Source organism: Ornithodoros turicata, chromosome 7 (assembly GCF_037126465.1).
Source record: "Ornithodoros turicata isolate Travis chromosome 7, ASM3712646v1, whole genome shotgun sequence".
Classification (NCBI taxonomy): Eukaryota; Metazoa; Arthropoda; class Arachnida; order Ixodida; family Argasidae; genus Ornithodoros; species Ornithodoros turicata.
In genome coordinates, this window is record NC_088207.1 from 10,933,807 (window position 1) to 10,958,663 (window position 24,857).

Here is a 24,857-nt window from a genome sequence, read left to right on the forward strand (position 1 = left end):
GATGCACGTCGAAAGAACCCCAGGTGGTCCAAATTATCCGCAGTCCTATACCTTGCCGCACGTGCAACATGTCGCCACACTGCGCAGACAAACCTTACGTGTAACATCACGGTACCATTTATTCTTTCTTTTTCTTTTTTTCTTAAAGGAATAGCAAGCCTGCCCTACGCGTGACTAATCTTTTTTTCCTTTCTTTCTTCTCACTAAACATATCCTCCCTTCTCCTCAGTTAGTGTCAGCTTCTTAAAGGGTACAGAACAATATTGTTGAGCATAGTTTGTCGATACACTGCTCCGTTAGGGATAATACCCTGGGGAGAATATATATGGAAAGCATAGCCTGCTGGATCAACCAGTTCCTTCACGCAATACATCCGCGGTATGCGGGACTGCCCTTTCGTGCGGCGCAGACCATTTCTCTGCACATCACTTTTGGTATCTTATATGTCGACATGCACCGCGGATATTTTCGCCCACCCGGGGGAAAAGCAGTATTTACCTCCTCCTGTCCTCGGCCGGGATCGACCCCGCGACCTTGAGCTTAGCAAGCCAGCACGTTACCGATTGAGCTACCGAAGTCTGCATAGGAATTCCAACCCACGTCACCTCCCAGTCTCGGCGTGGAAGGCGATCCTAACGACAATGCCATAAAGAATGATATACAGGGTGTCCCAGAACACGTGCCATTGAATTATAATAAAAAAAACTACACCACCTAGAATCATGCGGTCAACGGCATTTGTTCTTACTAGGTTTTCGCCACCTCCTGATGTGAATGTCGTGTAACGTAAGTTTAATTATGTAAATTTTTGCGAGCTTAAGTCGGAAATTTGCCAAGTTAGGGTCACTTTTTTACCCCACCAATGTGAAGAGCGTGTCTAATTTACTCAAATTAATGATAATTGACAGTGATATTCACGAGCTATCCCATCGGAAAAATTTGCCGAACATCATACTTTTAGGAGCACCGGACCATAACGTGCGATGACTTTTTGTGCGCAATCGCTCTCAGTCCGACGAAAGGAGGTTCCAAAGCCAGCCCACAGAGTGATAGTAGCAAAAGTAACAGTTCCTAAAATTGGGAGAGGGAAAGCATTATCCCAGCGAAAGTCGGACGCAACAAGCCATGCCTGTGCTATCTCTTTCTGCGATGCCGTGGTGGGTTGGGTTTCCAACCTCCTTTCGTCGGACTGACAAAGATTGCGCTGAAAAATTCATCGCGCGCTATCCTGTGGGAGCTCCGTAGAGCATGATGTTCGGCATAGTTCTGTGGGAGGTGGCAAAAACGTAATAAGAACAAATGCCGTTGACCGCATGATTCTAGTTGGCGTAGTGTTTTTATTATAATTCAATGACACGTTTTCTGGCACACCCTGTAGAACTTGGGCCCGATTAAACGTTAGAACAGAGCTGCAGTCGTGGCTCCATGCAAGATTCCGCTCAAAAACACTCCCGAATAGGAAAACAAGACACCTATTTGCTCAACGAGGGTATTTTATTTAACGCCACGAAACGTCGCGCCGAATTGTGCGAAAAAGAAAGTCTATCACCTGGGCCTTACTGGCTTATAAGTGAGAGAATATGCTTGAGTGTCTGGTCGTACATGTCGATCTTCTGCTCCAGGGCACTTGTCCTCTCGAGTGATGCGATGATGTTGGAAGCGTACGTTTCTACCATTTCGTCGTTGGCTCGGGATCGTTCTTCCAGCTCTTCCTTGATCTTCTGCAAGATGTGCACCAACTGGAAATAGGACGTTTCATGCGTTCACATAATAGTACTCAACTTTTTCCGGGAGTACGGAGACCCATTCCGAACGATGTCATGCATTCCCAGAAACTAGACACTGAAGGGGAATGCCCAATCTCAGTGCTCGCTACGGGCTAGTTTGCGTCGCATACGGAGCCGGATGGGATACAATTAGCAAATATGTCGGAGACGATGTAAATGTCGAGCTAGGCATATAGGTGTACCAATAGGAGAGGGGTGAATTGTGTCTCGGCAAACGATAGTAAACTTATTCGGGTCCCCAGCGAGAAAGAAAAGGCGTCGGCATCCAAGTGTATTTTACCTGGACTTCATTTCACCAAGAAATCATATTCCTGGAACAGTCGAAACGCCCGACGGAGTCCTCAAAATTTGGGAGCATTCGATGCCCGTTACGTTTTCCACAGTGCTGTGGCGAACAAGTTGCACAGTGCTTTACGAGAATCGCAAGCACAGGGGGGTTGAAGGGAGGGGGAGTCGGGAGAAATCACTAAAGTTGCACCTGAAGGTAGCAGGGACCCCTGTAAGGGGCGCGCAGGAAAGGAAGGGAGTGGGTGTTGCCAAAAACTAGAGATGGGACGAATCCAGAATTTTACGTATCCGAATCCGGATCCGAATCCAAGGAAGGTTCTGCAAATCCACGAATCTTACGAATCTTGAATTTTTCGAATCTCTTCTTTAAAAACAGTTCAAAAAGCTAAGAGGAAAAAAAGCTTATACGGAAAAGTGTCTTGAAGCAGAATATGATACACTTGTGTAATGAAAAAAAAAGAAAAACGTAATAGTTCAGTTTCGGGAGAAAATATACCCATATATGTAGTTCATTTATTTAACATATTGTTCATCGACTACAAGAAATACATAAATTCTCGAGCCTGAATTATTTCCATAAAGCTAACGCAAAAATCAAAAGCAAAAGCATACTACTTTTGAACTTCCAATGAGCGTTCCTGCTTGAACGCTTTCAGTCCAGAACAATGTAAGCAAACAAACAAGAAGAAACCTGTCGGTCAATGATGAGTCTTTCGGCGGACTCCGGAGGCGCCAATTTGAAAAAGAAAGGAACAAACGTGGTTGGTGGATTCGAACGATTCCATTCGCCGTTTTGGGCGAATCCCTGCCTAGGATTCGTGGATTCGAGGAGTCGCGGATTCGGTGGACACATCCCTAGGACTGGGTGGACTGGGAGGTACCCGGGTTCGAATCCCGGTGCCGGCTGTGCTGTCTGGGGTTTTCCCTGGGTTTTCCTCAGACGCTTTCAGACATATGTCGGCACAGTTCCCCTAGAAGTCGGCCCAGGACGCGTATTTCCCCAGGGCGTCAGTCGTGACGTTGCCCACATACGTGAGGCCGACAACGGCAAGCCCTTTCGCCATCACCACCACCACCACATCCCTACCAAAAACATTTGGGAAGTGTTATGGTGTGAGGGGAAGGGGAGTCTGGAGAAATCACTGAAGTTGCACCTAAACGTAGCAGGGATGGGGGGGGGGGGGGGGGTTCATCGAACAGCCACGGGAGGAACCAGACATCGCGGCTGACATCGCGGCTGAAGACATTCATTCGAATCGGGGACTCCGGAGACGGAGATAAGGCATTAAGTGTTTGCCTCCCCCACTGCTCGATTCTCTACTTTACCGAGAGAGAGCGTGAAAAGCACTCTTCGACAAAACGGCAAAAATGTATTACCTATGCATTTTCTGCGTTACAAGAATCTCTTAACTATATTCGAGCAACCATACTCGTAGGTCCGTTCGAAAAACGGTCTGCCATTTATCGAAAGAAAATTGGAAAATACTGTGGACTATTTCGGTCGATAATCCTATTCCTTTGCACACACCTGAAAGATGTAGATGATGGTTCCAGTTTCTCCCTTTTCGTTTCCTTCTACGCATTTTATACGAGGTGTTTTGTTTATTCTTTGCAGATTTTTTAAAACCTACGCGACCACAGCATAGATACCGTTGTTGCACAAGGGTTAAACGGCCAGGCTGATATCCCCTGGAAGGGAGTACATATACAAGTACTAGATGACGATTACCTAAAATTCATTAATTGGGGCAATAGCGAGACAGTGGGGCAAGTGAGACAACAGAATGTGAAACAATCCTCGTTGAAAGTATTTCCATTTTTAAAGAATATGTAACGAGCACGTGCGTTGAAATATCCATCGCCGAATTTAGCTATACAAATGAGGCGAAACCGAAACTGCGCGTATCAGAAGCGGTGGAGTTCCGTTTCGGTTTCGGTTTCGGCTCATTCGCAGGGTAAAATTCTGCGATGGATATTTCAGAATGCGTGTTCGTTTCAGAAAGTTTTAAATATACACAATTGCTTTCAATGAAGATTGTCTCTCATTCTGCTATCTCCCATTCGCTCGAAAGCTCCTAATTAAAAAGAGTGAATTGATTAATGTTAGGTAATTAGCAATCTCGTAGTTACACATACTCTCTTTCAGAGGATGTCCGCCTGGCAGTATAACTCTACTATAAAATTGGGATGCATTTTTTTCATTCTTTTTAGCGCCGCGAAGTAACTGTGGCTGTGAACAGCGTACAGACGTGGACAGATGGAGAGAGGGCGGCAGGTGGGAGTGGGGGACAGTGGGATTAGTATGCGTCCTGGGCCGACTTCAGGGGAATTATGCCGACATTCTTCAGGAAAGTCTGCCGGGAAACCCATGGAAAACTTCGGACAGCACAGTCGGTGCAGGGATTCGAACCCGCATCACCTCCCTGTCCTGGCGCGGAAAGCGATCGTCCTAAACACTATGCCACGGGAGCTGGCATGCATGCTGCTCTCGTAGCTTTTAAAAAATTAAATAAAATTAATTTATTAATGTTTTGAAAATAATAATAAAATAATTAATTAATTATAAATGATATAAAATTAATCAATTTAATTTTTAAATATAAATTTAAAGAATCTGCAAACGATGAAGAAAGACACCCTGTACATTGTACATAATATCGTATCGAGAGTATGCGTACGTGGCTGTTGACCGAGTCCTGTAGCTCCTGGATCTGAGAATTGTCCATTTCCCGTTTGCGATTGTACTGTTCCAGTACGTCTCTGGTTTGGAGGTAGATGGCCTCCCGAGGCGAAACAGCGTCCTGGGTCGGGGATAACTGGCTTTCGGCGCACTGATCCGGGTCCATTACTTGAGAAGAGAAGGGAAAACATTATGGGCATGAAGCACAAGGGGTAAAAACCCTTTGGAAATTGGACAAAACAAACACCGATGCCACGGAGCTCACGGAGTTCACGGCGACACCGTTTGCAACGTAAGAGAAAAGCATGACGCGATCCACGATGCAATCACTATTCACTGACGTCACTCCTCCAGAGGGCACTAGCTTCGAAAACACGAAATCGCAGCCATGATGTCCCTCGAAGTTCGGTTCCGGTGTTTTTTCACTGCCATGTGCTATTTAGAAGGCTATTAACGTTCAAAACATGAAAATTTACTTGGATTGTGGTGCAAATAATATTCGCACTTCCATTTTTTCTTCTTTTACAAATCAATCAATCAATCACTATTCGCGCAGTACAGTAACCTCGAAACACCAAACGTGTGGTGAACGCGATGTGGGTGAAGGCAACACCACCTCGATACAGAAAGCCTGTGCGCTCGTCGACATGACGTAACAATTAAGAGTCAGCAAATCAGGATCGTGTTTGCAACGGCGGCAGCCAATCACGAAGATGCTTTCAGCAGCCGTGGCCACGGCCTTTCGAGCATTACATAACAGGCAGGCAAAGCCTTCCTTTTATATACTTAGCACAAACAATTCATACAAGATCGGATACAATACAATACAATACAATAAATACACAATCAACACTACACTCTTAGGAATGAACTTCACCGCATAGCACGCTCGTAGCCAGCCATAATCTCGAATAATATCGTTATCTGCCCTGATTTGTTGAAAACGGGAGGCGTACGCCTTTTTTGTGACAATTATGGACAGCATAAGTGTCACAAAAAAGGCGTACGCCTCCCGTTTCCAACAAATAAGGGCAGAAAACGATATTATTTGAGATGATGGTTGGCTAGGAGCATCCTATGCGGTGAAGTTCATTTTTAAGAGAGTACAATAAACGATGATTCAAGATAATTGATGTTTGATATATGCTCTGAAATCTGCTTTGTTGCGTGTGAGGACAACATTCTCAGGAAGGTTATTCCACTCGGATATAGTGCGGGGGGTGGGGGGGATGATTCAGAAAAAGATGATAAGCCGTAATGAGGTGCTCTAGTAGGCGGTCCATCCGAGAACAGATGTGCGATGCAGGGTGTAGCAAACGAGGAGGATTTGACGCGCGATAATACAGCTTGTGCAGGAGACATAGGCTGCGTTCCAATACCCCGGTTAGTCGACTACTTGGCGGTCTAACCGGAAGTGCAGCCATGTTAAGTTTTGTTCCAATTCCCGCCTAGACTGCTATTCAGGCGTCTTTCGCCTATAGTCTGCATCGATGCAGACTAGCTATGCGTCTGAGTGGTCGTCGCTGACAGCAGCCGTGAAAATTAATACGCTTGTCCACGACATCGATGCTCTTAGGTCTGGTACGTTTACGGCGTTCAACAATAAGTCCAAGAGAGATATTTTATCGAATTTATTTATTGTGCTACCGTAAGGACCCAGGGTTAATACACGGCGGAAGTTTTGCAAAACGTGGAGAACAGTGCAATGCAAGGACCACTGAGGAAATAGAGACACGTACGAATGATGGGAACACGTCAAGAAAATACAAGAATCGCGCATTTATTGGAATACTACGCCGTAGCAGCAATGAGCCGTGACGGCATTTTCGCTGATCACTAGGTGTTCTGCGATATAACGATACGCAGGAAGAATGCATCGACAATTGAGTTGAATTATTTAATTATTTGAGCGTTTATAAATGAATTACGCGTCGTTTAAACCAAATGCGGAATTAAAGTTCCTACGGGCCATGACAGATGGCGATAGCGGCGCCAAGTCCACAAGTGTCCCAAATGGTGGCGATGGTGATAGGGCTTGCCGTTGTCGGCCTCACGTATGTGGGCAACGTCACGACTGACGCCCTGGGGGAATGTGCGTCCTGGGCCGACTTCTAAGGGAACTGTGCCGACATATGTCTGAAAGCGTCTGAGGAAAAACCCCAGACAGCACAGCCGGCACCGGGATTCGAATCCGGGTACCTCCAAGTCTCGACGTGACGTGGCCAGCACGCTAACCACTGAGCCACACGGGAGCTGGTAACTGGCTGGTAACTTGCGTGTAAACAAAATAGCGGCGAGTTGTAGATTTTTATCCGATGGGAGAGTGATGTTGCCAGACGGCTGTATGCATAGAGTCGGGGATAAGGCATGCAATAGTCGGAGCGAAGCTATTCAGTCAGCTAGGGGGTGATTGAGCCTATTTTTTTTACATTTTATTTTATTTTTATTTTTCATTAAACCACCCATAAGGACATTACATAGGGGGGGACGAAATGATAGCATGATAGCATAGCAACACTACCTGAAACAACAACAGCGAATAGCATATCGAAGGCACACAAAGTAAACGAAGTACACAGGAGCGTAACGCACATATGACAAGGGTGTGTCCGAGTGACCGAGTTATGTTTCCTGGGGGGACACCAGAGGTACAGATGAGGATATTATATTAAAACCACACTGCTGGCGATTAGACAAAAATTACGGTACCACTCATTAGTGGAGGGGTCGGCAATGTTTAAAGTGCCACTCCGGACTCAGAAAACACCGTTTATTTTACTTAGTCCATGAAAAGAAGGTGCCTCAAGGATTCTATACGCGAAATTCCAATCCTATTTACGAACGCTGTGCATTTCTGTCAATTTTTGAAGATCTGCCGAGCCTCCGCAAGTTTCGATGACGCAACGAGCGAGTGACGTAATCATAAGCCCACAAATTGCGGTGATGTCATGTTCTGGAGAGGGCACTCGTCTCCTAGCAGCGACGCCGGCGTCCGGGGAGGGTCACGTGGTGGAGAAGTCATGCGAGGCTGATGTGTTTTCTCCAAGGTCGGAGCGGTCGGATGGTATGTCACGCGGTGCTCCACTAACGGAGTGCAAAAAGTGAGCTCCCCGGAAGACGCGAAGGGCAACAACGCTGCCAGATGAGAGCCGGGCGCTCCGTCGGCGCATAACATGACGTCAGAGTCCTCAAAAATAAAAATTAATTTTCTCTATCATTCGCGTCACGTAGAGCCAAAATATTTTGCAGGAATGTAAAGTGAGACAAGAAGATTTCAGTAAGATAACTTTGGTAGAATTCTGAAGACGCGAGATTTAGTCCGTAGTGGCACTTTAAGGCCTGAAGTTTAGAAAACAGAAGAGCGTGGGGAACTTTATCGAACGCTTTGGCACAGTCAGTGACAATGGCATCTGTTTGATAGTTAGAGTCAAGTTTAATGTTCAGGGCATGAGTAAGAAAAGCTAACTGGGTCTCGCAAGCCATGCTGGCACTCTGAGAAGAAACCTTGGCAGTCGAGAAACTTGTAAACATGAGAGTGGATGATCTTTTCCAAGAATTTAGAGCATATGGACGTTAGTGAGGTGGGGTTCGAAGGCGTACTATATTTGCCTCCACTGTTATATGTATCGGGATCACTTTGCACCAGTCTGAAGGCATGTCTCCTGTACTGAGCGATTCAGAGAATATTAGTGCCAAGAATAACGAGGATGTACGTTTAGTAGACGTGTTCGAATATTGAAATTTTCGAATACGAATATCTGAAAATTGTCCTTCGAATATCGAATCGAATGTCCCGTCATTGGATAAGTGTAACAATTAAGCCCCGAAAACTAGCGTGGTCACAGTTGCGTTCTGCTGATCCATAGAAAAGTACCCAGGGGCACACACTTCAAAAGTGCTAAGGAATATGTATTAACTTAATTAATTAATTATGGGCTTAACATGAGGCATACATGCCTATATGTACGTATACAGTCAAAATATTTTTACAATGGAATGTGCTGCTCTCATGAAACAAGCTGGAAACTGTAAAGACAACTTGCAATACAAAAATATTTCATGGACAGTGAACACCTGTGCTATTGTAAGTGCTGGCGAAAACAGACAGAATTGAAGTAAAGGGCAATGACATGTTCAGAATGTGGGATGGTTTACTGATGAGCACATCTAAGAAGGAAAACGAACGTAGCAAGTGCCTTTTCTTGCACTGACACTGCCTTCCGTATTCGTAATAATAATAGTACCAGTTCGGGGCTTTACGTCGCGAGACAACTGTGATCATGAGTGACGGGTCTGCAGATTAGTTTTGCCCACCTGAGGGTTCTTTTAACCTGCGCCGAAATCTCGACACAGAACACACCGTACGTCCCCCGCGGAAGACGGCGCGTCTGCGCAACATGTCCCCTTCCACCAAGTTGCCACCGTCCTCGGCCTGGTTCGAACCCGCGATCTCGGGATCAGTATAGGCAGACACGCTACCGGCTGAACCACCGAGGCTGGCCCTTCCGCATTTGTCGTGTAGGCGAGAAACCACACGGTTTCACAGTGTTCTCACGCGTGACGTCACGCGCGGGGGGGGGGGGCACCAGTTATTCCAGTGGTGAAGACAGATGACAAATAGTTGTTAAAGACAATCGCATTTCGCTGGGCACAGCATCACCTGGTGCAGAAGAGAGGTGCAACGGCGTATGTTCTTTAGGGTTGATAGTGTCCCAAAACCTTGGGGGATTCTGATTCTGTGCTAACATAGTCTGCGTGACGGCTGTGGATAATAACCGAGCCGAGTGATATAATAACCAGGCGTACGTTATTACATCTACTTGATGTTGCACGACGATAGATTAAGAAGCGATAAAAATCGCGGGCTGTTTGGTGGCGTACTTGATGGCACTGGGGTTTTATCGCTTTTAAAACGACGCGACGATAGAGAAGTTTCTAATTCTTACCATGTCGTTGGAGAGATCGATTGTACCAAGGCGAACGCTCATTAGTACTTATATGTACCGCAGGAATGTATTTCTTGGTCAGGCTATGCATTTTTGGGCCCAATTCTTTGTGCCCGTGTGCCCAATTATTAGGCAAGTGAGCATTTTGACAATACCATTTTTGCGCATATTTTCCAACTTGAAGCAGTATAAACCTGAATACGTGTTGCATATCTGGTGGTGTGTATTTGTGAAACGGACCGTGTGTGAGAGAGGGCGTGGCCTATATGTCAAGGTGCACATAACTTTTAGGCAGCTTCTTTTTCCTCGCGCAAAATGGGCCAAAAAGAGATTTAACAGACACTGCAAAGTAAAAAAATTTTGTTGCAAATACTCAACGAGGTCCCAGGGAACGTGTTGAGAAAAAAGACGCGAATTTGCCGCCAAAGATTTGACAAGAATCAAACGTGAGGCTACCACAGGAACGCATTATCCTCCAGTCGTATTCCAGATTTGCAACCTACCTGGAGTGGCCAGAAGTACAAGGTTATCAGTGCTTAGAGATATGGCCAAGGTAAGGCAGGCTGAAACCCGACCACCACTGAACAAGCCGCAGAAGTTGAAACGTCAAGACTTGGCCAAGAAATTTCTGAAGACAGATTTTTCGAAGGTTTGATGGACTAATGAGATGAGAGTGACTCTTGACTCCAGATGGATGAGCTCGTGGCTGGATCAGTATCGGGTAGAGAACTCCACTTCGGCTCAGACACCAGCATGGTGGAGATGAAGTATTAGTACGTGCTGGTATTATCGAATATGAGCTAGTTGGACCTTTTCGTGCCGAAGATGGAATTAAAATGAACTTCCAAGCAGCCGGTTTTTATAGAAGACACTTTCTTCAAGTAGTGGTACAGGAAAAGGTCTGCAATTCAGGACAATGCTCCGCCGCATGCATCGAAGTACTCCGCTGTGTGGCTAGGCAGTGAAGGCCTTAAAAAATAGTGATATGACCCCCTTCCTCACTTGACCTACCGTGCCCTTCTTGCGGTGAAGGTAAACAGTACACCTCTCTGAACAATGTCTAGAAGGCTGTGGTTGCTGCTCGCAAAAAAAAAAAAGAAAAAAAAGTTCAATAGATCAAGAAACTCACAGACTCATTGAACGGAAGGCTGTTATGGAAGCGAAGAGAGGCTGTATTGGTCACCGATTTTTGTGTGTGTGTGTCACAATTATATGTTAATTTGTAAATTTTGAGTTGTTTGTTTATTATTTTCCGTTATGTTCCTTTATGTTTATACCTCAACAGATGGAAATAAGCAAGATAAACGTGAAAATTTGTGCCATTTGGTTGCATAATAATTCTGCACACTAATAGTTGCCCAACAATTGTGTACTTTTAGTTTCTTAAATTTCAGTTTTAAGGTTTGAATTTCAGGTTTCTTAACATTGTGGATTGACGGAGAGCACTGTAGTTGCTGAATAATAGAATTAATCCGCAGAAATGGAACGGGTAGTAACTGTCGTAAAACTCAGATAGTTCAATGTTTAGTAAAATATAGTCAGCGGCAACGTGATGTGTCGGATGGGGGAAAGAGATGTCGAGATAAAGATGAATGGTACTGTTTGTACTTTTTTGGTACTGTAATGCTGCAGAACTTGCAAACAACGATATTTGTGTCACGATTATCTGACGATATGAACATCTCGAAATACGGATATCCGTTGACAACAGTCGACAGGCAGTTTTCGCTCGAGTCGTATCTAAAGCATGAGTGCATGACTCACACTAGTGCGTTCTGCTGCGTGCGGGCGCCCGCGTGCGTATGCGTGCGTTGTAAGCAATCCGTTCCGTTGTTCACATACCTGCGTCCGAATGCGTGCGTCACCAAACCGTAAGCCAATGAGCGCTGAGCGGGATTTCCGCTCCGGTGGCTGCCATGTTGAAAACAGTCTCGCAGAGAGAAACCTACTGCGCACGCTCGGAACATAGCCTCGCGATGCGCTCTCCGCTTGCGGGCTGCTGCGTACATCGGAAAAAGTTGAGCTCTGGCGAACTCCTTGCGTTCTGCTGCGAGAGGTCGCGCACGTATCTGTTGCCACGGTAACCAGCGCTCGCACGCAGCAAAACGCACTAGTGTGAACCATGTTTTACGCCTAGTCCGCGTTTCAATGCGTCCGTCGGCGCTGCGTGCGCTTGCGAACCGACGCAAGTCCCTTCGGAAGCGACGGACAGGTTCGCAGAGTTCACTTTTTTTTGGAAGGAGCGACACAAGGATTCTCAGTCGTTGTCCTGACAACTGTTGTCGGGTGCGTTCCTGTCTGTGCGTTGTCCTGACAAATGTTGCCGGGTGCGTTGGAACGCTATAGCTGCTCTTTCAGGAAGCCAGTTTGTGTTCCCTTTGACAATGACCACTTTCTCAAAAGGAAACGAACCCCACCAACTAGTCGTCACGTTATCACGGCATGGCTTTTCTCGCCGAATTCTTGGTGTGCGGAATCCCCTAAAGCGGAATTTTTAGTGATTAATTTGAATTGCTTTACATTTTACCGCGTATGTTTTTCGGATAAGTCCGAACACCATGAACTCTATAGTAATGACACAGTTACCGAGCAATATCTTGCAAGATCTTAGAACATATCATATTTAAATATCTCGCAGAGCATTCTAGACAGCCATGGTTTCTTTTCGCCTAACCAGCACGGGTTTCGCAGATCATTTTCTTGCGTAACGCAACTCATTTCGCTAACTCATGACTTGCACACCTATTTGGATCGCGGATCACAGGCGGATTGCATCTTCCTAAATTTTTCAAAAGCATTTGATAAAGTACCTCATTCCCTACTTCCTCGCAAACTATACACGCCCTTAATCTTGACCACCAGGTACTAACATGGTTAGAGTCATTCCTTTCCAATCGCACCCAGTACGTAATAGCCAATGGGCGTTCTTCTTGTCGCCTTCCGGTCACCTCCGGTGTTCCGCAAGGTTCGGTCCTCGGCCCACTTTTATTTTTAATATATGTTACTGACCTCCCAAACTCCCTGTCTTCACCTGTCCGTCTCTTCGCTGATAATTGCGTGATATATATCGAGAAATTAATAACAGCGCTGATATAGCTATTTTGCAGTCTGATCTATCACAGATGTTCGCTTGGTGTAGGCACTGAGGAATGGAACTTAACCATAACAAGTGTAAATACATGTCTGTTTCTCGTCAACGCATCAGTTCCACGCGTTCCTACCACATCAACAATTTTCAGCTAGAATCAGTCTCAGCGTACAAATACCTAGGTATAGTATTAACAACCGATCTCTCTTGGAAATCTCACAGTCAATACGTCACAAATAACGCAAACCGCACTCTTGGATACATTCGGAGAAATTTTGCTATGTGCCCTGTTAACCTAAAGTTAACACTACATAAAACTCTCGTCCGACCGAAATTAGAATACGCATCATCCGTCTGGGATCCCGATCACTCCACTTTAAGAAGCAATTCGGAATCGTGCAGCTTGTTTCATTTGATCAAACTACAACCGCACAGCTATAGCGTATCCTCCATGAAGACCTCACTGTCATTAGAACAATTATCAACACGTAGAAAAATTGCTAGATTATCTCTTTTCCACGCCATTTATTTCCGTAACCCGCTTTCCTCACAACCATACATCTCACCTCGCATTGACCATCAATTCAAGGTAGGAGTCCCGCATTGTTGTACTAATTTTTATCCCGAGTTCTTTCGTACCACGTACGAGTAAGGATTGAAACCGCCTTCCATCGTCTGCTTTTTGTGTTAATCCTAATCACTTTCATAAGATCATTGTAAACCATGTGTAACCACTCCCCTTTGTAATGCTATGCGTGCCTTGAGGGTATAAATAAATAAATAAATAAATACCAGAGGATGTCATAAAACGGCAAAAGACAACAACAACCAATACCTGAAGTAAGAGGTGCAGCGCATATGACTTAAGAAAATACTGATTAGATATGGAAAAGAATCTGAGTAGCACAAAAACCCGCGTTCCGTGTATCAGCTCCTGAAGAAATGAAGGATACTTTTATGAATGACTCGTGAAAATAGACTAACAATGTTCTATACGGAAATGTAGAATACGCAGCATTATCAGTCCTCCTCCACATAGCATCTTTGGACAACGGAGCAAGGCTGATTTGTTGGACAGGTGAGCTGGTCTTCGCGGGCGGATCTAGGGGGAGGGGCGGATGTCCTGACCCCCCTCCCTTCAATTTCTGCCGTTACTCAGAGTTGCAATTGACCTTGGTAGTGTAATAGCATGCTGTCCAAGGCTAGACTCTGCTCCCCCCACCCACCCCCAGGAAAATCCTGGATCCGCCACTGCTTATCATCGTCTGCGTTTGTTAAACATTCGAGATCAAATGTGCAAATCAAATGCAAAATCCCACATTTCGTGTGACATATTGAGTGTAGTATTGACTACTATTCTAGGTTCGCTGGTGGTGTGTTATGCGATGTGCCAATACCTGTCTTAGCTACGCTGCAACTGGTAACCGCCAATTTTCAGAAACCAACATTATGCGTTCCTACAACAGTGAGTCACAAGTAGCCTTGTTGCCAAACTTTACCTGCAGTTGCGTTTCCTGGTCTTGTCTCTTGTGCACCTTCACTTACGTCCCGCCTCTGCTGTCGTCTGCTAGCCTGTCGTCTGCTGGTTATTACATTGCATACGACGCATGAAGATCGCAAATGTTTGGTTGAATTAGTGCAGTTTAACACTTGGCTGTGAAAATCCCTGCGGAAAAAACTACCTACACTTCCAACCTTTTTGTAATTACCGCCCTTTTGCATTTGTTGTACCACGTGGTTGGACAGGTGGTATCTCGCTCGGAACTGTGGGGGACGGTTGGCATGGGATTCAAGTGTGAATGGTAAGGCCTAGTATTTGTCTACGTTTCGCTCAAATTTGCTGGCTTCTCTCCAAAGTGACAATCGGATGCTTTGACATTTTTGTGTCTGCACCGTTACTGTAGGATTTGCTGAACGTGAAATAGGATGACACAAGCTGATAGTTGTCTGGCAGTGTGCGGTATACGCGCGTAACACGTAGTTATCTAATCGGAACTTCTCGTGTTTTTGAAAGAGCCTGTGTCCAGAACTGTGTCGGAAGTCATGCGAAGCAAAGTATGGTCCACGAATATGGTGTTCTAAGAGTGTCATCTTTAGTGCACTGCTCTTTTTTCTTCCTTTGGTTCGTTTCCGCTGTATTGTAGCTCAGTGCTAGTACTGGCATGAGGTTCGCGCTGTGTGACTCATGCCAGGTGTACCTTACAAGTGATGTCATTGAATGCACGTACCGGCGTATGCTCCACGCTGTTTCGTAGAGGAATCTGGACCGTGCATTGTAATAGGGCGTGTGTTGTAGTCCTGCACATTTTGCAGGCCGCTGTACCGTATAATAGGTAGAATTCAAGCGTGCAGTGGGGTTCAAAGAATGCTGTGAAAGCTCTCCACAAACTTTGTAAGGCATTGTGTATTGGGGCTTTCGATAAAAATCTCCTATTATCGCTCTCGGGATTTCAAACGTGTGTGCTACCCCTCTACAATGGTGGAACGATACCTCTACGTTCGCGAGAATTCTCATAACACTTGTGCAGGTTTTCTTACATTCTCCACACTATGAATAACTCCTCCATAATTCCATGCTGCTGTCAAGTTTCCATGTACTTGAAGGGCTGCATTTGTAAACACAAACTATGCGGGAAGTGAAGACGTCTAATCTTCCCATGCACCGTATTTAGGACCGGGAGGGAGTTTTCACTTGCTGGCCTGCATGACAAACAACCGTAAGGGAAGTGCCGTAAAAAGATTGCTAGAAAAACACTGCACAAATATCCGAAAGCTTCCCATGTGAAATGTGCAGACTTGGGCCCCTTACTCAAAAAAGTAATTGATTACCGTTACCATTACTTCTACGCAAAAAGTAATTGACTACTGTTACCAATTACTCGACTCCAAATGTAATTGAGTAACAAGTCAAAAAGTAACTTATTACTCCGGTCGTTACTCTGCATTCACGCAAATTATACCAGTCTTTGTGTGCAAAGTAAAAAGAAGAAAAAAGTTCAACAGTGGAACAGCTGAAATAACACACAAAACGAACAAAAATGCGTAGGACAGGTGGATCTCTCTGTCTACTGTATTTATTGCCAGGGAAGACGTTGCCTGGAACTTCCCCCACTAAACCTCCAAAGCTTCAGGTACCGCTACATTGGTGTAGGAAAAAATTAGAAAAAGAGGCCCTGAAATTCCAGAACATTATTACAGTGACCTGAGCTTGCTATAGTAGAATGACCCAACAGAGGCTGATGGCACGAGGGGCTTGGCCTGGGGCAGAACATCCGAATGATAAGTTAATCTCTGCTGGAAAAGTAATCAGTCACTGAGTAATCCATTACTCTGAAAAGTAATTGATTACTCAAAAAATAACTCAAAAATGTAATTGATTACGAGTGACGCAATTACTAGTAATGCTTTGCTGTAACGCTCAACTAGTAATTAGTGCGTTTGTGGGAATGAGTCACACAGGGTTTCTCCTGTCTACCCCCTGTTTTATCAAAGTGACGTGTGCGTACGTGACCAAAATTTCACACAACTTGCATTCTCGATGCAGGACGCAGTGGTTCCAAGTGTGAGGAGGTAGCACTACGCCGTGTGGTGCATCCCCGTGCGGCAGTCAACGCTGGGACAGCCCAAGTGCCTTTTGTGTCGGGATGGGGTTCCGAGTGCAGTGAGAGATGCTCTCGGAAGGAGGGAGGCCCCAGAATGAAGAAACTGAGGCGCCGTTTCTCCTCGTCCCTCAATCCGCCGCGTTTTCTCAGCGACGAGGGGCTCACGGAATTCAACGACCGCCTCTCCATACACGACAACGGGGATGTTGCCAGCCAGAACGGTAATGCAGGACGTTGTTTATTCCTGCCTTTTGCATGAATCCAGCCATTTGGTTGGGTTCTTTAATGTTTCTCTCTCTCTCTCTGAAATCACGAGCATTTGGTTGTGTCTAAGTCTCTGGTCCGCAACATTTTCTTAACAAAATACGTTGCAGAATTGTGGATTGTTTGTTAGGTACCTTAGGTTCCTGTGCCCAATCTCTTCGCTTTAACTGCAGGAAATGCGCAGTCATGCACTTACAAGAAGGACGAGTCACGCGTAAAGAAATATGAAAATGACATTTTCGATTGCTCATGGCCTAGTCGGAGGGCACGACTTAAAGTGACTATCGCATCCGGGAACGTATGTATGAAACCGATACGGTAATGTTCGTCACCACTTCACACTCAACATGGCCAAGTTTCTCTTCCAAAACCAGTTTACATATTTAATAAACGAGTTTTAAAGATTTGCACTCCCTCTGCAGCTAACACCTTGATGATGTAAGCCAGGCACACGAATGGGAGCGCAGGTGATTGTGTCCGAGGTCGTCTGCTTGGCGTTCGCATTGCAATATATACTAAGTGAAAAGTCCTCAGTAAATACACCAACTTTCGCTTAAGAGTGTCAGTTCTGACGTGACCATGTAGTGTGGAACACTGTGTTGCGCTCCTGGCTGTACAAAGACGTCCGACGTTAACCAGAAACCGCATTCCACAAGCCGGTCACAGAATCTCAGCTGCAGTAAATACCGTAAATAACCATAACCATATTTAAGGAGCACTGCTGACTTGAGGTCAGTGTCAAGCTGCAAGGAAGAATGTGGTGCAAATCAAAACCAAGTGTCAAAACTCTGCAGCATTTTGAGCTTGGATTGGTGCTCTGCAGAATGCTGTTTGACGTATAAATGCGTATCTTGAGAAGCTAATTGTGATGTGTAATATATAAACAAGAGCCCCTCCTGTGACCATTGTTTTCTTGCTTGAGGGATGCTTAGATTGTACTTGGATACCTGGCATTACTGCAGTATCTCTTTCTTGTGTTCTTTACTGATGCAAGCAGAGGGAATGTGCGCTACTTAACATGTACACAACGACGGTAGCATCTCATCGAGTTTGAATTGTTCTCCTCATTCTAAAGGGGATACTGCCTTCATCGTACTCACAACTGCTAGCTTGAGTACTGTTACTATGGGCCACCACACACCAGTATTTAAAGTGCCACTCTGGACTTGGGGGGAAAACAGTGTTAATTTTATTTAGTCCATGAAAAGAAGGTGCCTCAAGGATTGTAACCGCAAAATTTCAATCTTGTTTACTAACGCTGTGCATTTCTGTCAATTTTTGAAGATCTGCCGAGCCTCCGCAAGTTTCGATGACACGAGGAGCGGGTGACGTAATCATAAACCCACAAATTGCAATGATATCATGTTGTGGAGAGGGCACCATCTCCTAGCAACGACACGGGCGTCCGGGGAGGGTCACGTGTTGGATCCAGGGCTGGGCACGATACTTCAAAAAAGTATCTTCGATACCGATACTCGATACACTAAAAAATTGTATTTCTGATACCGATACAAGACACAGAACCGAAATTGATTTTCGATACAGATACTCGGTACTGTATCGTCGATATTTCGATACATCACTGAAATCCCGAATATAATAAAGCTGGTAGTATGATTAGGTCTCCATCAGACGACGTGACAATAAAATATTTTCCATCCAAGATGGCACACTGGAGTTCGTCAGCCATAGCTGATACTTGATTTTCTTAGTTGGCCGTTGTGAATTGTGAGGTGTAGAACGGGTTACAGTGCTATTCTTTCGGCATGACAGACAGACAGTCAGACGTGGAATCCACATTTCAAGTTAAGTGGACGTGCTCTTGTACACTGAGCAGGGGGACATCGGGCAGCGCAGTTCCAGAAGCCATGAGGTTGGTCCTGTGTAAGGCCGTTTTGGATGACGCTGAGCATTTTTGGCACCCCCGACATATGAGGAGACTGAAGAGATTTTTCTGGAACCAACTCGAAGCCGAGAGCGCGTTCCTGAGCAAGGCCCAGGGCCTCCTCTCCTGGCTACCTTGACGATAGAGCGCGCACGCGTACGTAAGCTTCGAGCGAATCTATGGTCGACATGCCTACGCCGTTGTGGCCTAGCTTGTACTATCGCCTGAGCGAGCACTGCCGACCCTAAGAATCACAACAGCCTCAATATATGCGTCTTCGTTCAGTATCGAGTATCGTTGAAATACGCGATACACTAAAAATGTATTTTCGATACCGATACTCTCATTTTTGGCACGTGATACCTAATACCGATACACAAAATGTACCAAAAGATAGTATCGAAGATACACGTATCTTTGATACTGCCCATGACTGATTGGATCAGTCACGTGACGCTGATCGAAAGAGGGGGAAATGGGACAGCTGGCTTCTCTCTCCTTGTGTTTGCTTTAAGGTCGGAGTGGTCGGCTAGGTATGTCACGTGAGGCTCTGCTAATGGAGTGCAAAAAGGAAGCTCCCAGTACGATGCGGGCACCCTGAGTGCATGAGTGCAGGGCACCCTGTCGGAGCCTAACATGACGTCACAGTTCTCAAAAATAAAAAAATGAATTTACTCTGGCTTTTGCATCATGTAGAGCCAAAATATCTTGCAGGAACGTAAAGTGAGACAAAATTTCAGTAACACAACTTTAGTAGGATTCTGAAGGCACGAAATTTAGTCCGTAGTGGCCCTTTAAGACCCCGTCTACCTTTGCTTTTAAGACAGATTATCATTAAATGGAGTGGGAAAGGCTGCTACCGTGGCTGCTGACGCAAGATGTGCTCCAACCTGTTATGGCCCGGCATAATTTAGTGTCTGAAAGCATAATAATAATAATAATAATTTTTATTGGTGCCCAAGAACGGCCGCTAAGGCCATGTTGTTGGCGCACACAATACACATAACTCACAGTGGATACAATACAGATATAAACGCACAAATAATTATGTACAGACATATATATAATACATTTATTTTATACATTTATTTATATAATACGTGGGCGTGCATTGGCAGCGCATGTTGCTGCTGGGTGCATTTCTTACTTTGGGGCACGAGCAGGGCAGTTTGATTGGTGCTGCGCTGGAGTAAACCTGTTGTGTCTTGGCGAGCCGTTGTTGCTGTTCTATCGCTCGTCAGGACGACACTGGTAGGTCATGCACGGAATTCCGTGGGACATGAAGGGAATCCCACGAGACACTTGATATCCTCGCGTTTTAGCAGATTATTGTTGGTTAAGACTAGGGTTGCCACCTTTCGCAGTCAAAAATACCGGCTGAGGGAGTGGAGTTGGAATAGAAGGAAAGGAGGAAAGACTCGCGGGAAAGGGAAGTGGGTGAGGGATGGAAGAGCACACACAGAAAACGAGAGAGAGAGAGCTCAAGATAATACGAGGAAACATATGTTCCTGTGTTTGGCTGGATCATTGATGTTAGAAATTGCTATAAACAGGCATGAACGCTACACTGGATCGTATTGAGCAACCGGATTGTACTGCCACTTACTTTGAAAAACGCATCGATGCAAACAAACCCTTCTTTGCAGGCGGATATCTCACATGATGGTTGTATACGACCTAAGTTCTAGCTGGGTCGACACAACCACTGATCTTCAGAACACAAGACTTAATGAATAACAATGATAATAATAATGAATAACAAAGGAAACAACTAGTGACTGCGGAGTTGGGTCTGTGCCCAAGATTTATTCGAGCTGTAGTGGAATGTTGAAGGGAAAATCTCGCAAAAGCCGCTATGAAAGGTCCTGAGCCACAAATACCGGCAAAATGCTGCCGGTATCACCTTCCTACCGGCAACCGGCAGAGCGAGCAAATAACTGGCCGTGCCGGTATAATACCGGCCTGGTGGCAACCCTAGTTAAGACTGGGAATCTAGATTTATGCCTCGGTACTCGGAGAAAAAAAATGTGCTGTTCATACATTACTTGAGAGCCGTACTCATACAGGGTGACTCAATCTTTGTTCGCAGGTTCGAGGCTTAGCCTGTTCACCCGTGCGACACGAAGGTTTTCCATATCATCTTCACGCATTCCAGACTTCAGATCTCCGGCAGCAGGTAAGAAGTCTTTTTCTTCCTACGTTACGAGGATTTATTGAGCGGTGTTAAAAAAACGGGGGGTGAAAGATCACTTCTTGAGTCATTCTCGCTCTCCACTTAGCCAGTACAAACTGATGTACCCAGTCAACACACGCTGACTGAACTGCCAGGTAGATCAGATCCTGTTTCAGATCTGACTTGCCCTCAACATCGACGCTGTTCATTCACGATGGCATGACCATTTTCTAGAGCCTTCACTGGTGTGCGGTACCCTTTTTTGACACCGTTTTTTTTGGACACCGTAGGACTTTGGTCCTCACTGTGAAGGGACTCATTATTGTCACCAACTGATATTATATATGATGATGTATTATGATATTATATATGATATATACTCTTGGCACCATCAAACACCCCATAGAGCCAGTGCATTTCTGCTTCCAACATTTCGAACTATGTTTCTGATGCACTGTCTTGTTTTTCGTACTCATTTCACCTGGAACATACCTATTTTTTTAAACTTTGTCTTCCAAGAGCCAAACTAGACCATTACAGTGCGTTTTCGGACTCGATATTTCGGTCCGCGTTACAATGGGAAGAGCACCGACCTGGGTGTTACAAAATACTGTATGGTCGATTATAGTTGCGAGAGATGATGGGAGGTTGTTCCATTCGATGGCAGTTGAACAAAAGAATGATTTGGAGAATGCATTGGTGTTACAATGGGGTTAAACCCTGTTTTTCCTGATTTGAATCGGGAGGTAAATGTCGGGCATAATTGGGTATAACCCTAAAAAGTCAGGCCCTATAGTCAGTGACAATATAAGCCATACACTTAACCACTCCCCCACACAAAAGAATCGCTCCGTGCACGCGAATGTAGTCCGGCGCGGCCAAGTGTGGAGAGAGGGAGAGCCGTCACTACCTTGCGAAATGGGTGCGTCGTGCAAAGGCTGGTAGCCTATCACCGGAGCCTTCCGCGGCTGAGTGGGCGGTCCCAATTGTAGGACTTAAGGTGTCACTGACTCAGAGTTGTACGCGTTACTCGTAAAAAGTAATTGATTACAATTACTGTTACTGCTGCGCGAAAAGTAATTCTTTACCGTTTACAAATTACTTAATCAAAAATGTAATACGTTACCGATTAAAAATGTAACGCGGTACTTTTTCCGTTACTTTTAAATTGTGGGCCATAGCAAAGCCAACAAGCCTGCAGTGAATGCAACTCTTGTTACAAATTCTAAAATGAGACACCAACATACATATATGGTAAGTGAAATTCACAAATACGTTTGAAAGCAACATACAAAACACATACACGCGTTTATTACAGATTTGTTTGCTGAAAAGGGGTTGCCATTGTTGAAAGAAGGTTGAAAAAGTAATCGATTACTCAGTAATGGATTACCGAAAATTGTAATCAGATTACTTGGAAAATTACTTGCTCACAAAATTAATTGATTACGTTAACTGATTACTAGTAATGCGTTACATACAACTCTGCACTGACTATAGTTATAAGTTTGTCCCCTGCCTGTTGCTTCCAGGCAGTAGCAAAATGACGGATTAAGATTTCCCCCACCGGAAGGAAGATGACAGGATGGGGGACACTGGTCTCTTTCTTTCATTTTTTTAAACTGTTGCCGTGTGGCCGTGCTGTGTTGCTGTAACTTATCGCAAGGTGTCACGTGACGTCACTAACACAGATGATTGCGAGAACGCTTGTAATAGACGGTCAATGAGACTTGTACAGTGACATCTCATTTGTTCATGTGACTCACTAGCACGTCACTAACACAAACAATAGGCGATTTCAGATATTGCCCTTGTGCTCCGCACGGGGGCCCTCCGTCGCCCAAGTCACGTGCATCGCGCAATGCGTCGTGGGAAATGGTTTACATTCGTGCTCGCTGCCTGTTGCTCGAGGTTGCAAGAGGTGAAGGAGAAAGAAAACCAAAACCGTTTGCGCTCTTTCTCTTCTCTCTGACTCATGAAAACTAAATCCCAAGATGCAGCGGGACTTTCGCAACATGGCGCACTCTGGTGGGCCATCCATGCAATTTCTGAAATCGTGTATTGCGAGACGATCAATGAGACTTGTACAGTGAAGTCACGTTTGTTCATGTGACTCACTAACACGTCACTAACAGAAACAATTGCGAGACGATCAATGAGACTCGTACAGTGACGTCACGTTTGTTCACGTGACTCGGGGGAAACGTATTGACGCACCGCAGCCACAGCTGGAGGGCATGCCGTGAGTTGTTGTAGTATGCGTGCAATTACGAGAAGTAAAATTGTAAAAACACACTCTGCTGCCGCATTTGGCCCGCAGTAAGGCGGCTGTAACGCATCGCCATGTTTTACCGAGTCACGTGACTCAAAGGCTGTGCGTGACGTCACGTGCACGAGCCTCATCAGTTGGTGTTGTGGAACGAGAAACCGTAAATAAATATTGGACGCGTTCAGCCTGTGTGATTCTAACAGCATGTGAAAGCACAGTGGATAAATTGAGCGCGCAAATAACTAAAAGGATAAAAGGTGTTAGGAGCGCGCACAATACTTTCCCACCAGTAAGCTAGCTTTGGTAGTTTCTTGCACTGTTTCGGTTATATTTGGCACTGTAACTGCAAAATATTGGGGCAAAAAATGACCAGTGAGAAATTGTTCGCGGTAATCTATATTCAATCCTCTATTATACTGCACTTGAAATAAGAAGGTCACAAGGAATGCAGCATTTCCGAAGGGAACAAATTTATTTACGTACTCGCTTTCGTCAGGGTTCAGGAACGAATGGTCATAAGTAAAAAAAAATTGTTTCTTTCGGAAATGCTTCATTCCTTGTGACCTTCTACCGTTGTGCGTCACAACTGGACTGCGTCTCTGACTTCAGCGTCTTCTCCGCCATTGTCCACTTGAAATACTCGAATTTTCGCGCTGCTAGGTCGCTGTTTGCAAATATTGTTGAAAATCCTAGTCTAAATTGTGTCATTACACGTAAGCCACTTCAGCTGATCGCAGCACGTGACAATCGTTACCAGTAGGTGGTCTTCGGCTTCGGTACGTGACTACATCTACGTCACTCTTTTGAAAGTATATTAAAAATAAAGTGTATATGACTGCGTACGATGTAACGTATATCTGCAAAAAGTACCATTTGGTTGCTCCAAAACGGATTTTTTCCTGCTCCGGAAGGTGCTTGAAAATGGCTTGGGCCAATCACGTCACTGAAAGTGTGAAATCAGTGACTTTTACAGTACTTATTTATAGGTAAGCATCAAATAATCTAAAGGCGAAAATAATCTGTTATACATGATTGCACTCGTTTCTTCAGCTGCGACTCTATCAACATCATTTGTGATGGTGGACCCATCTCAACTGCGAACCCAATTCGAGAAAATATCAGCCATCATCCGCGTACACGATTTCTGTGATTCATTCCTTGTTTCTCTGGCACAAGTATTGCCATTGTAAGGAATACCCTTATATACGTATCAAATAAATTTAACACCTAATAAGTAAACATGTCTCTCACATGCCAGGACCAGGTCTGAAGCGTAGTCGGGCGTGAGGCAATGTTTTAATTACCAAGTGTTCTGCCCATTCAAATGCACGACTGTTCAAATTTTCTGTAGGTTACAGTTCAGAGTGTTTGAAAATATGGGATTGCACTGTTTTACAAATAGAACAGCATCAGGAAAAGCTGCTGCAGCACAAGAACAAACAAACAGAACAAACTGGTGCTCACAAATTGAATTCTTCATGAATGAATAGAATGAGTGTGAATGTGCTGCACTTTTGAAGCAAACACATGCCTGATACATCGATATGCACTCAGCTTTTGGAAAATTCCTAAAGTCTGAGTTGAAGTTTGCAGCAGTACCATTTCAGAAACGTTCTCACTTAGATGGTTTTGCCTGGGTGTTTGTACAGGTGAGGCTTAGGGGAACAAGCACTTTACTTGTTGCTTTGAAGGCAAATCACAGTTTGATTTAAAAAATAGTTTCTTGGTCATCCGGGAATGCATTTAGCGGCTTGGAGCACTCCATGCAATTCAATATGTGGCTGTTCTCTTGACAAGATGCTTCAGCTCGTTTCCCTTCAACATCATGCAGTGGCTTATCTGTTCTGAACACACATTCAGCTGAATGTTCCAGAC

General features: G+C 45.0%; 2 protein-coding genes across 4 annotated transcripts in view; one reads left to right on the forward strand and one right to left on the reverse strand.

Annotated features, from left to right (window-relative positions):
- Nucleotides 1-1,498: 1,498 nt before the first annotated feature.
- LOC135400201 (uncharacterized) lies at nt 1,499-15,168 on the reverse strand. Its single transcript, XM_064631952.1, has 3 exons — nt 15,018-15,168; nt 4,754-4,923; nt 1,499-1,739 (listed from the first exon to the last, which is right to left on the reverse strand). The coding sequence occupies exons 1-3, from the start codon at nt 15,061-15,063 to the stop codon at nt 1,557-1,559; spliced, it is 399 nt and encodes a 132-aa protein (XP_064488022.1). The 5' UTR covers nt 15,064-15,168; the 3' UTR covers nt 1,499-1,556.
- Nucleotides 14,488-24,857, forward strand: part of LOC135400200 (cyclin-dependent kinase 16-like) — a 93,550-nt gene continuing 83,180 nt past the window's right edge. For 2 of the 3 annotated variants that reach the window (XM_064631950.1, XM_064631948.1), the window contains exons 1-3: nt 14,488-14,591; nt 16,334-16,612; nt 20,630-20,716. In XM_064631950.1, the coding sequence (XP_064488020.1) occupies nt 16,486-16,612; nt 20,630-20,716 (214 nt within the window). In that variant the 5' untranslated portion in view covers nt 14,488-14,591; nt 16,334-16,485. The other variant, XM_064631949.1, reaches the window with a different exon arrangement.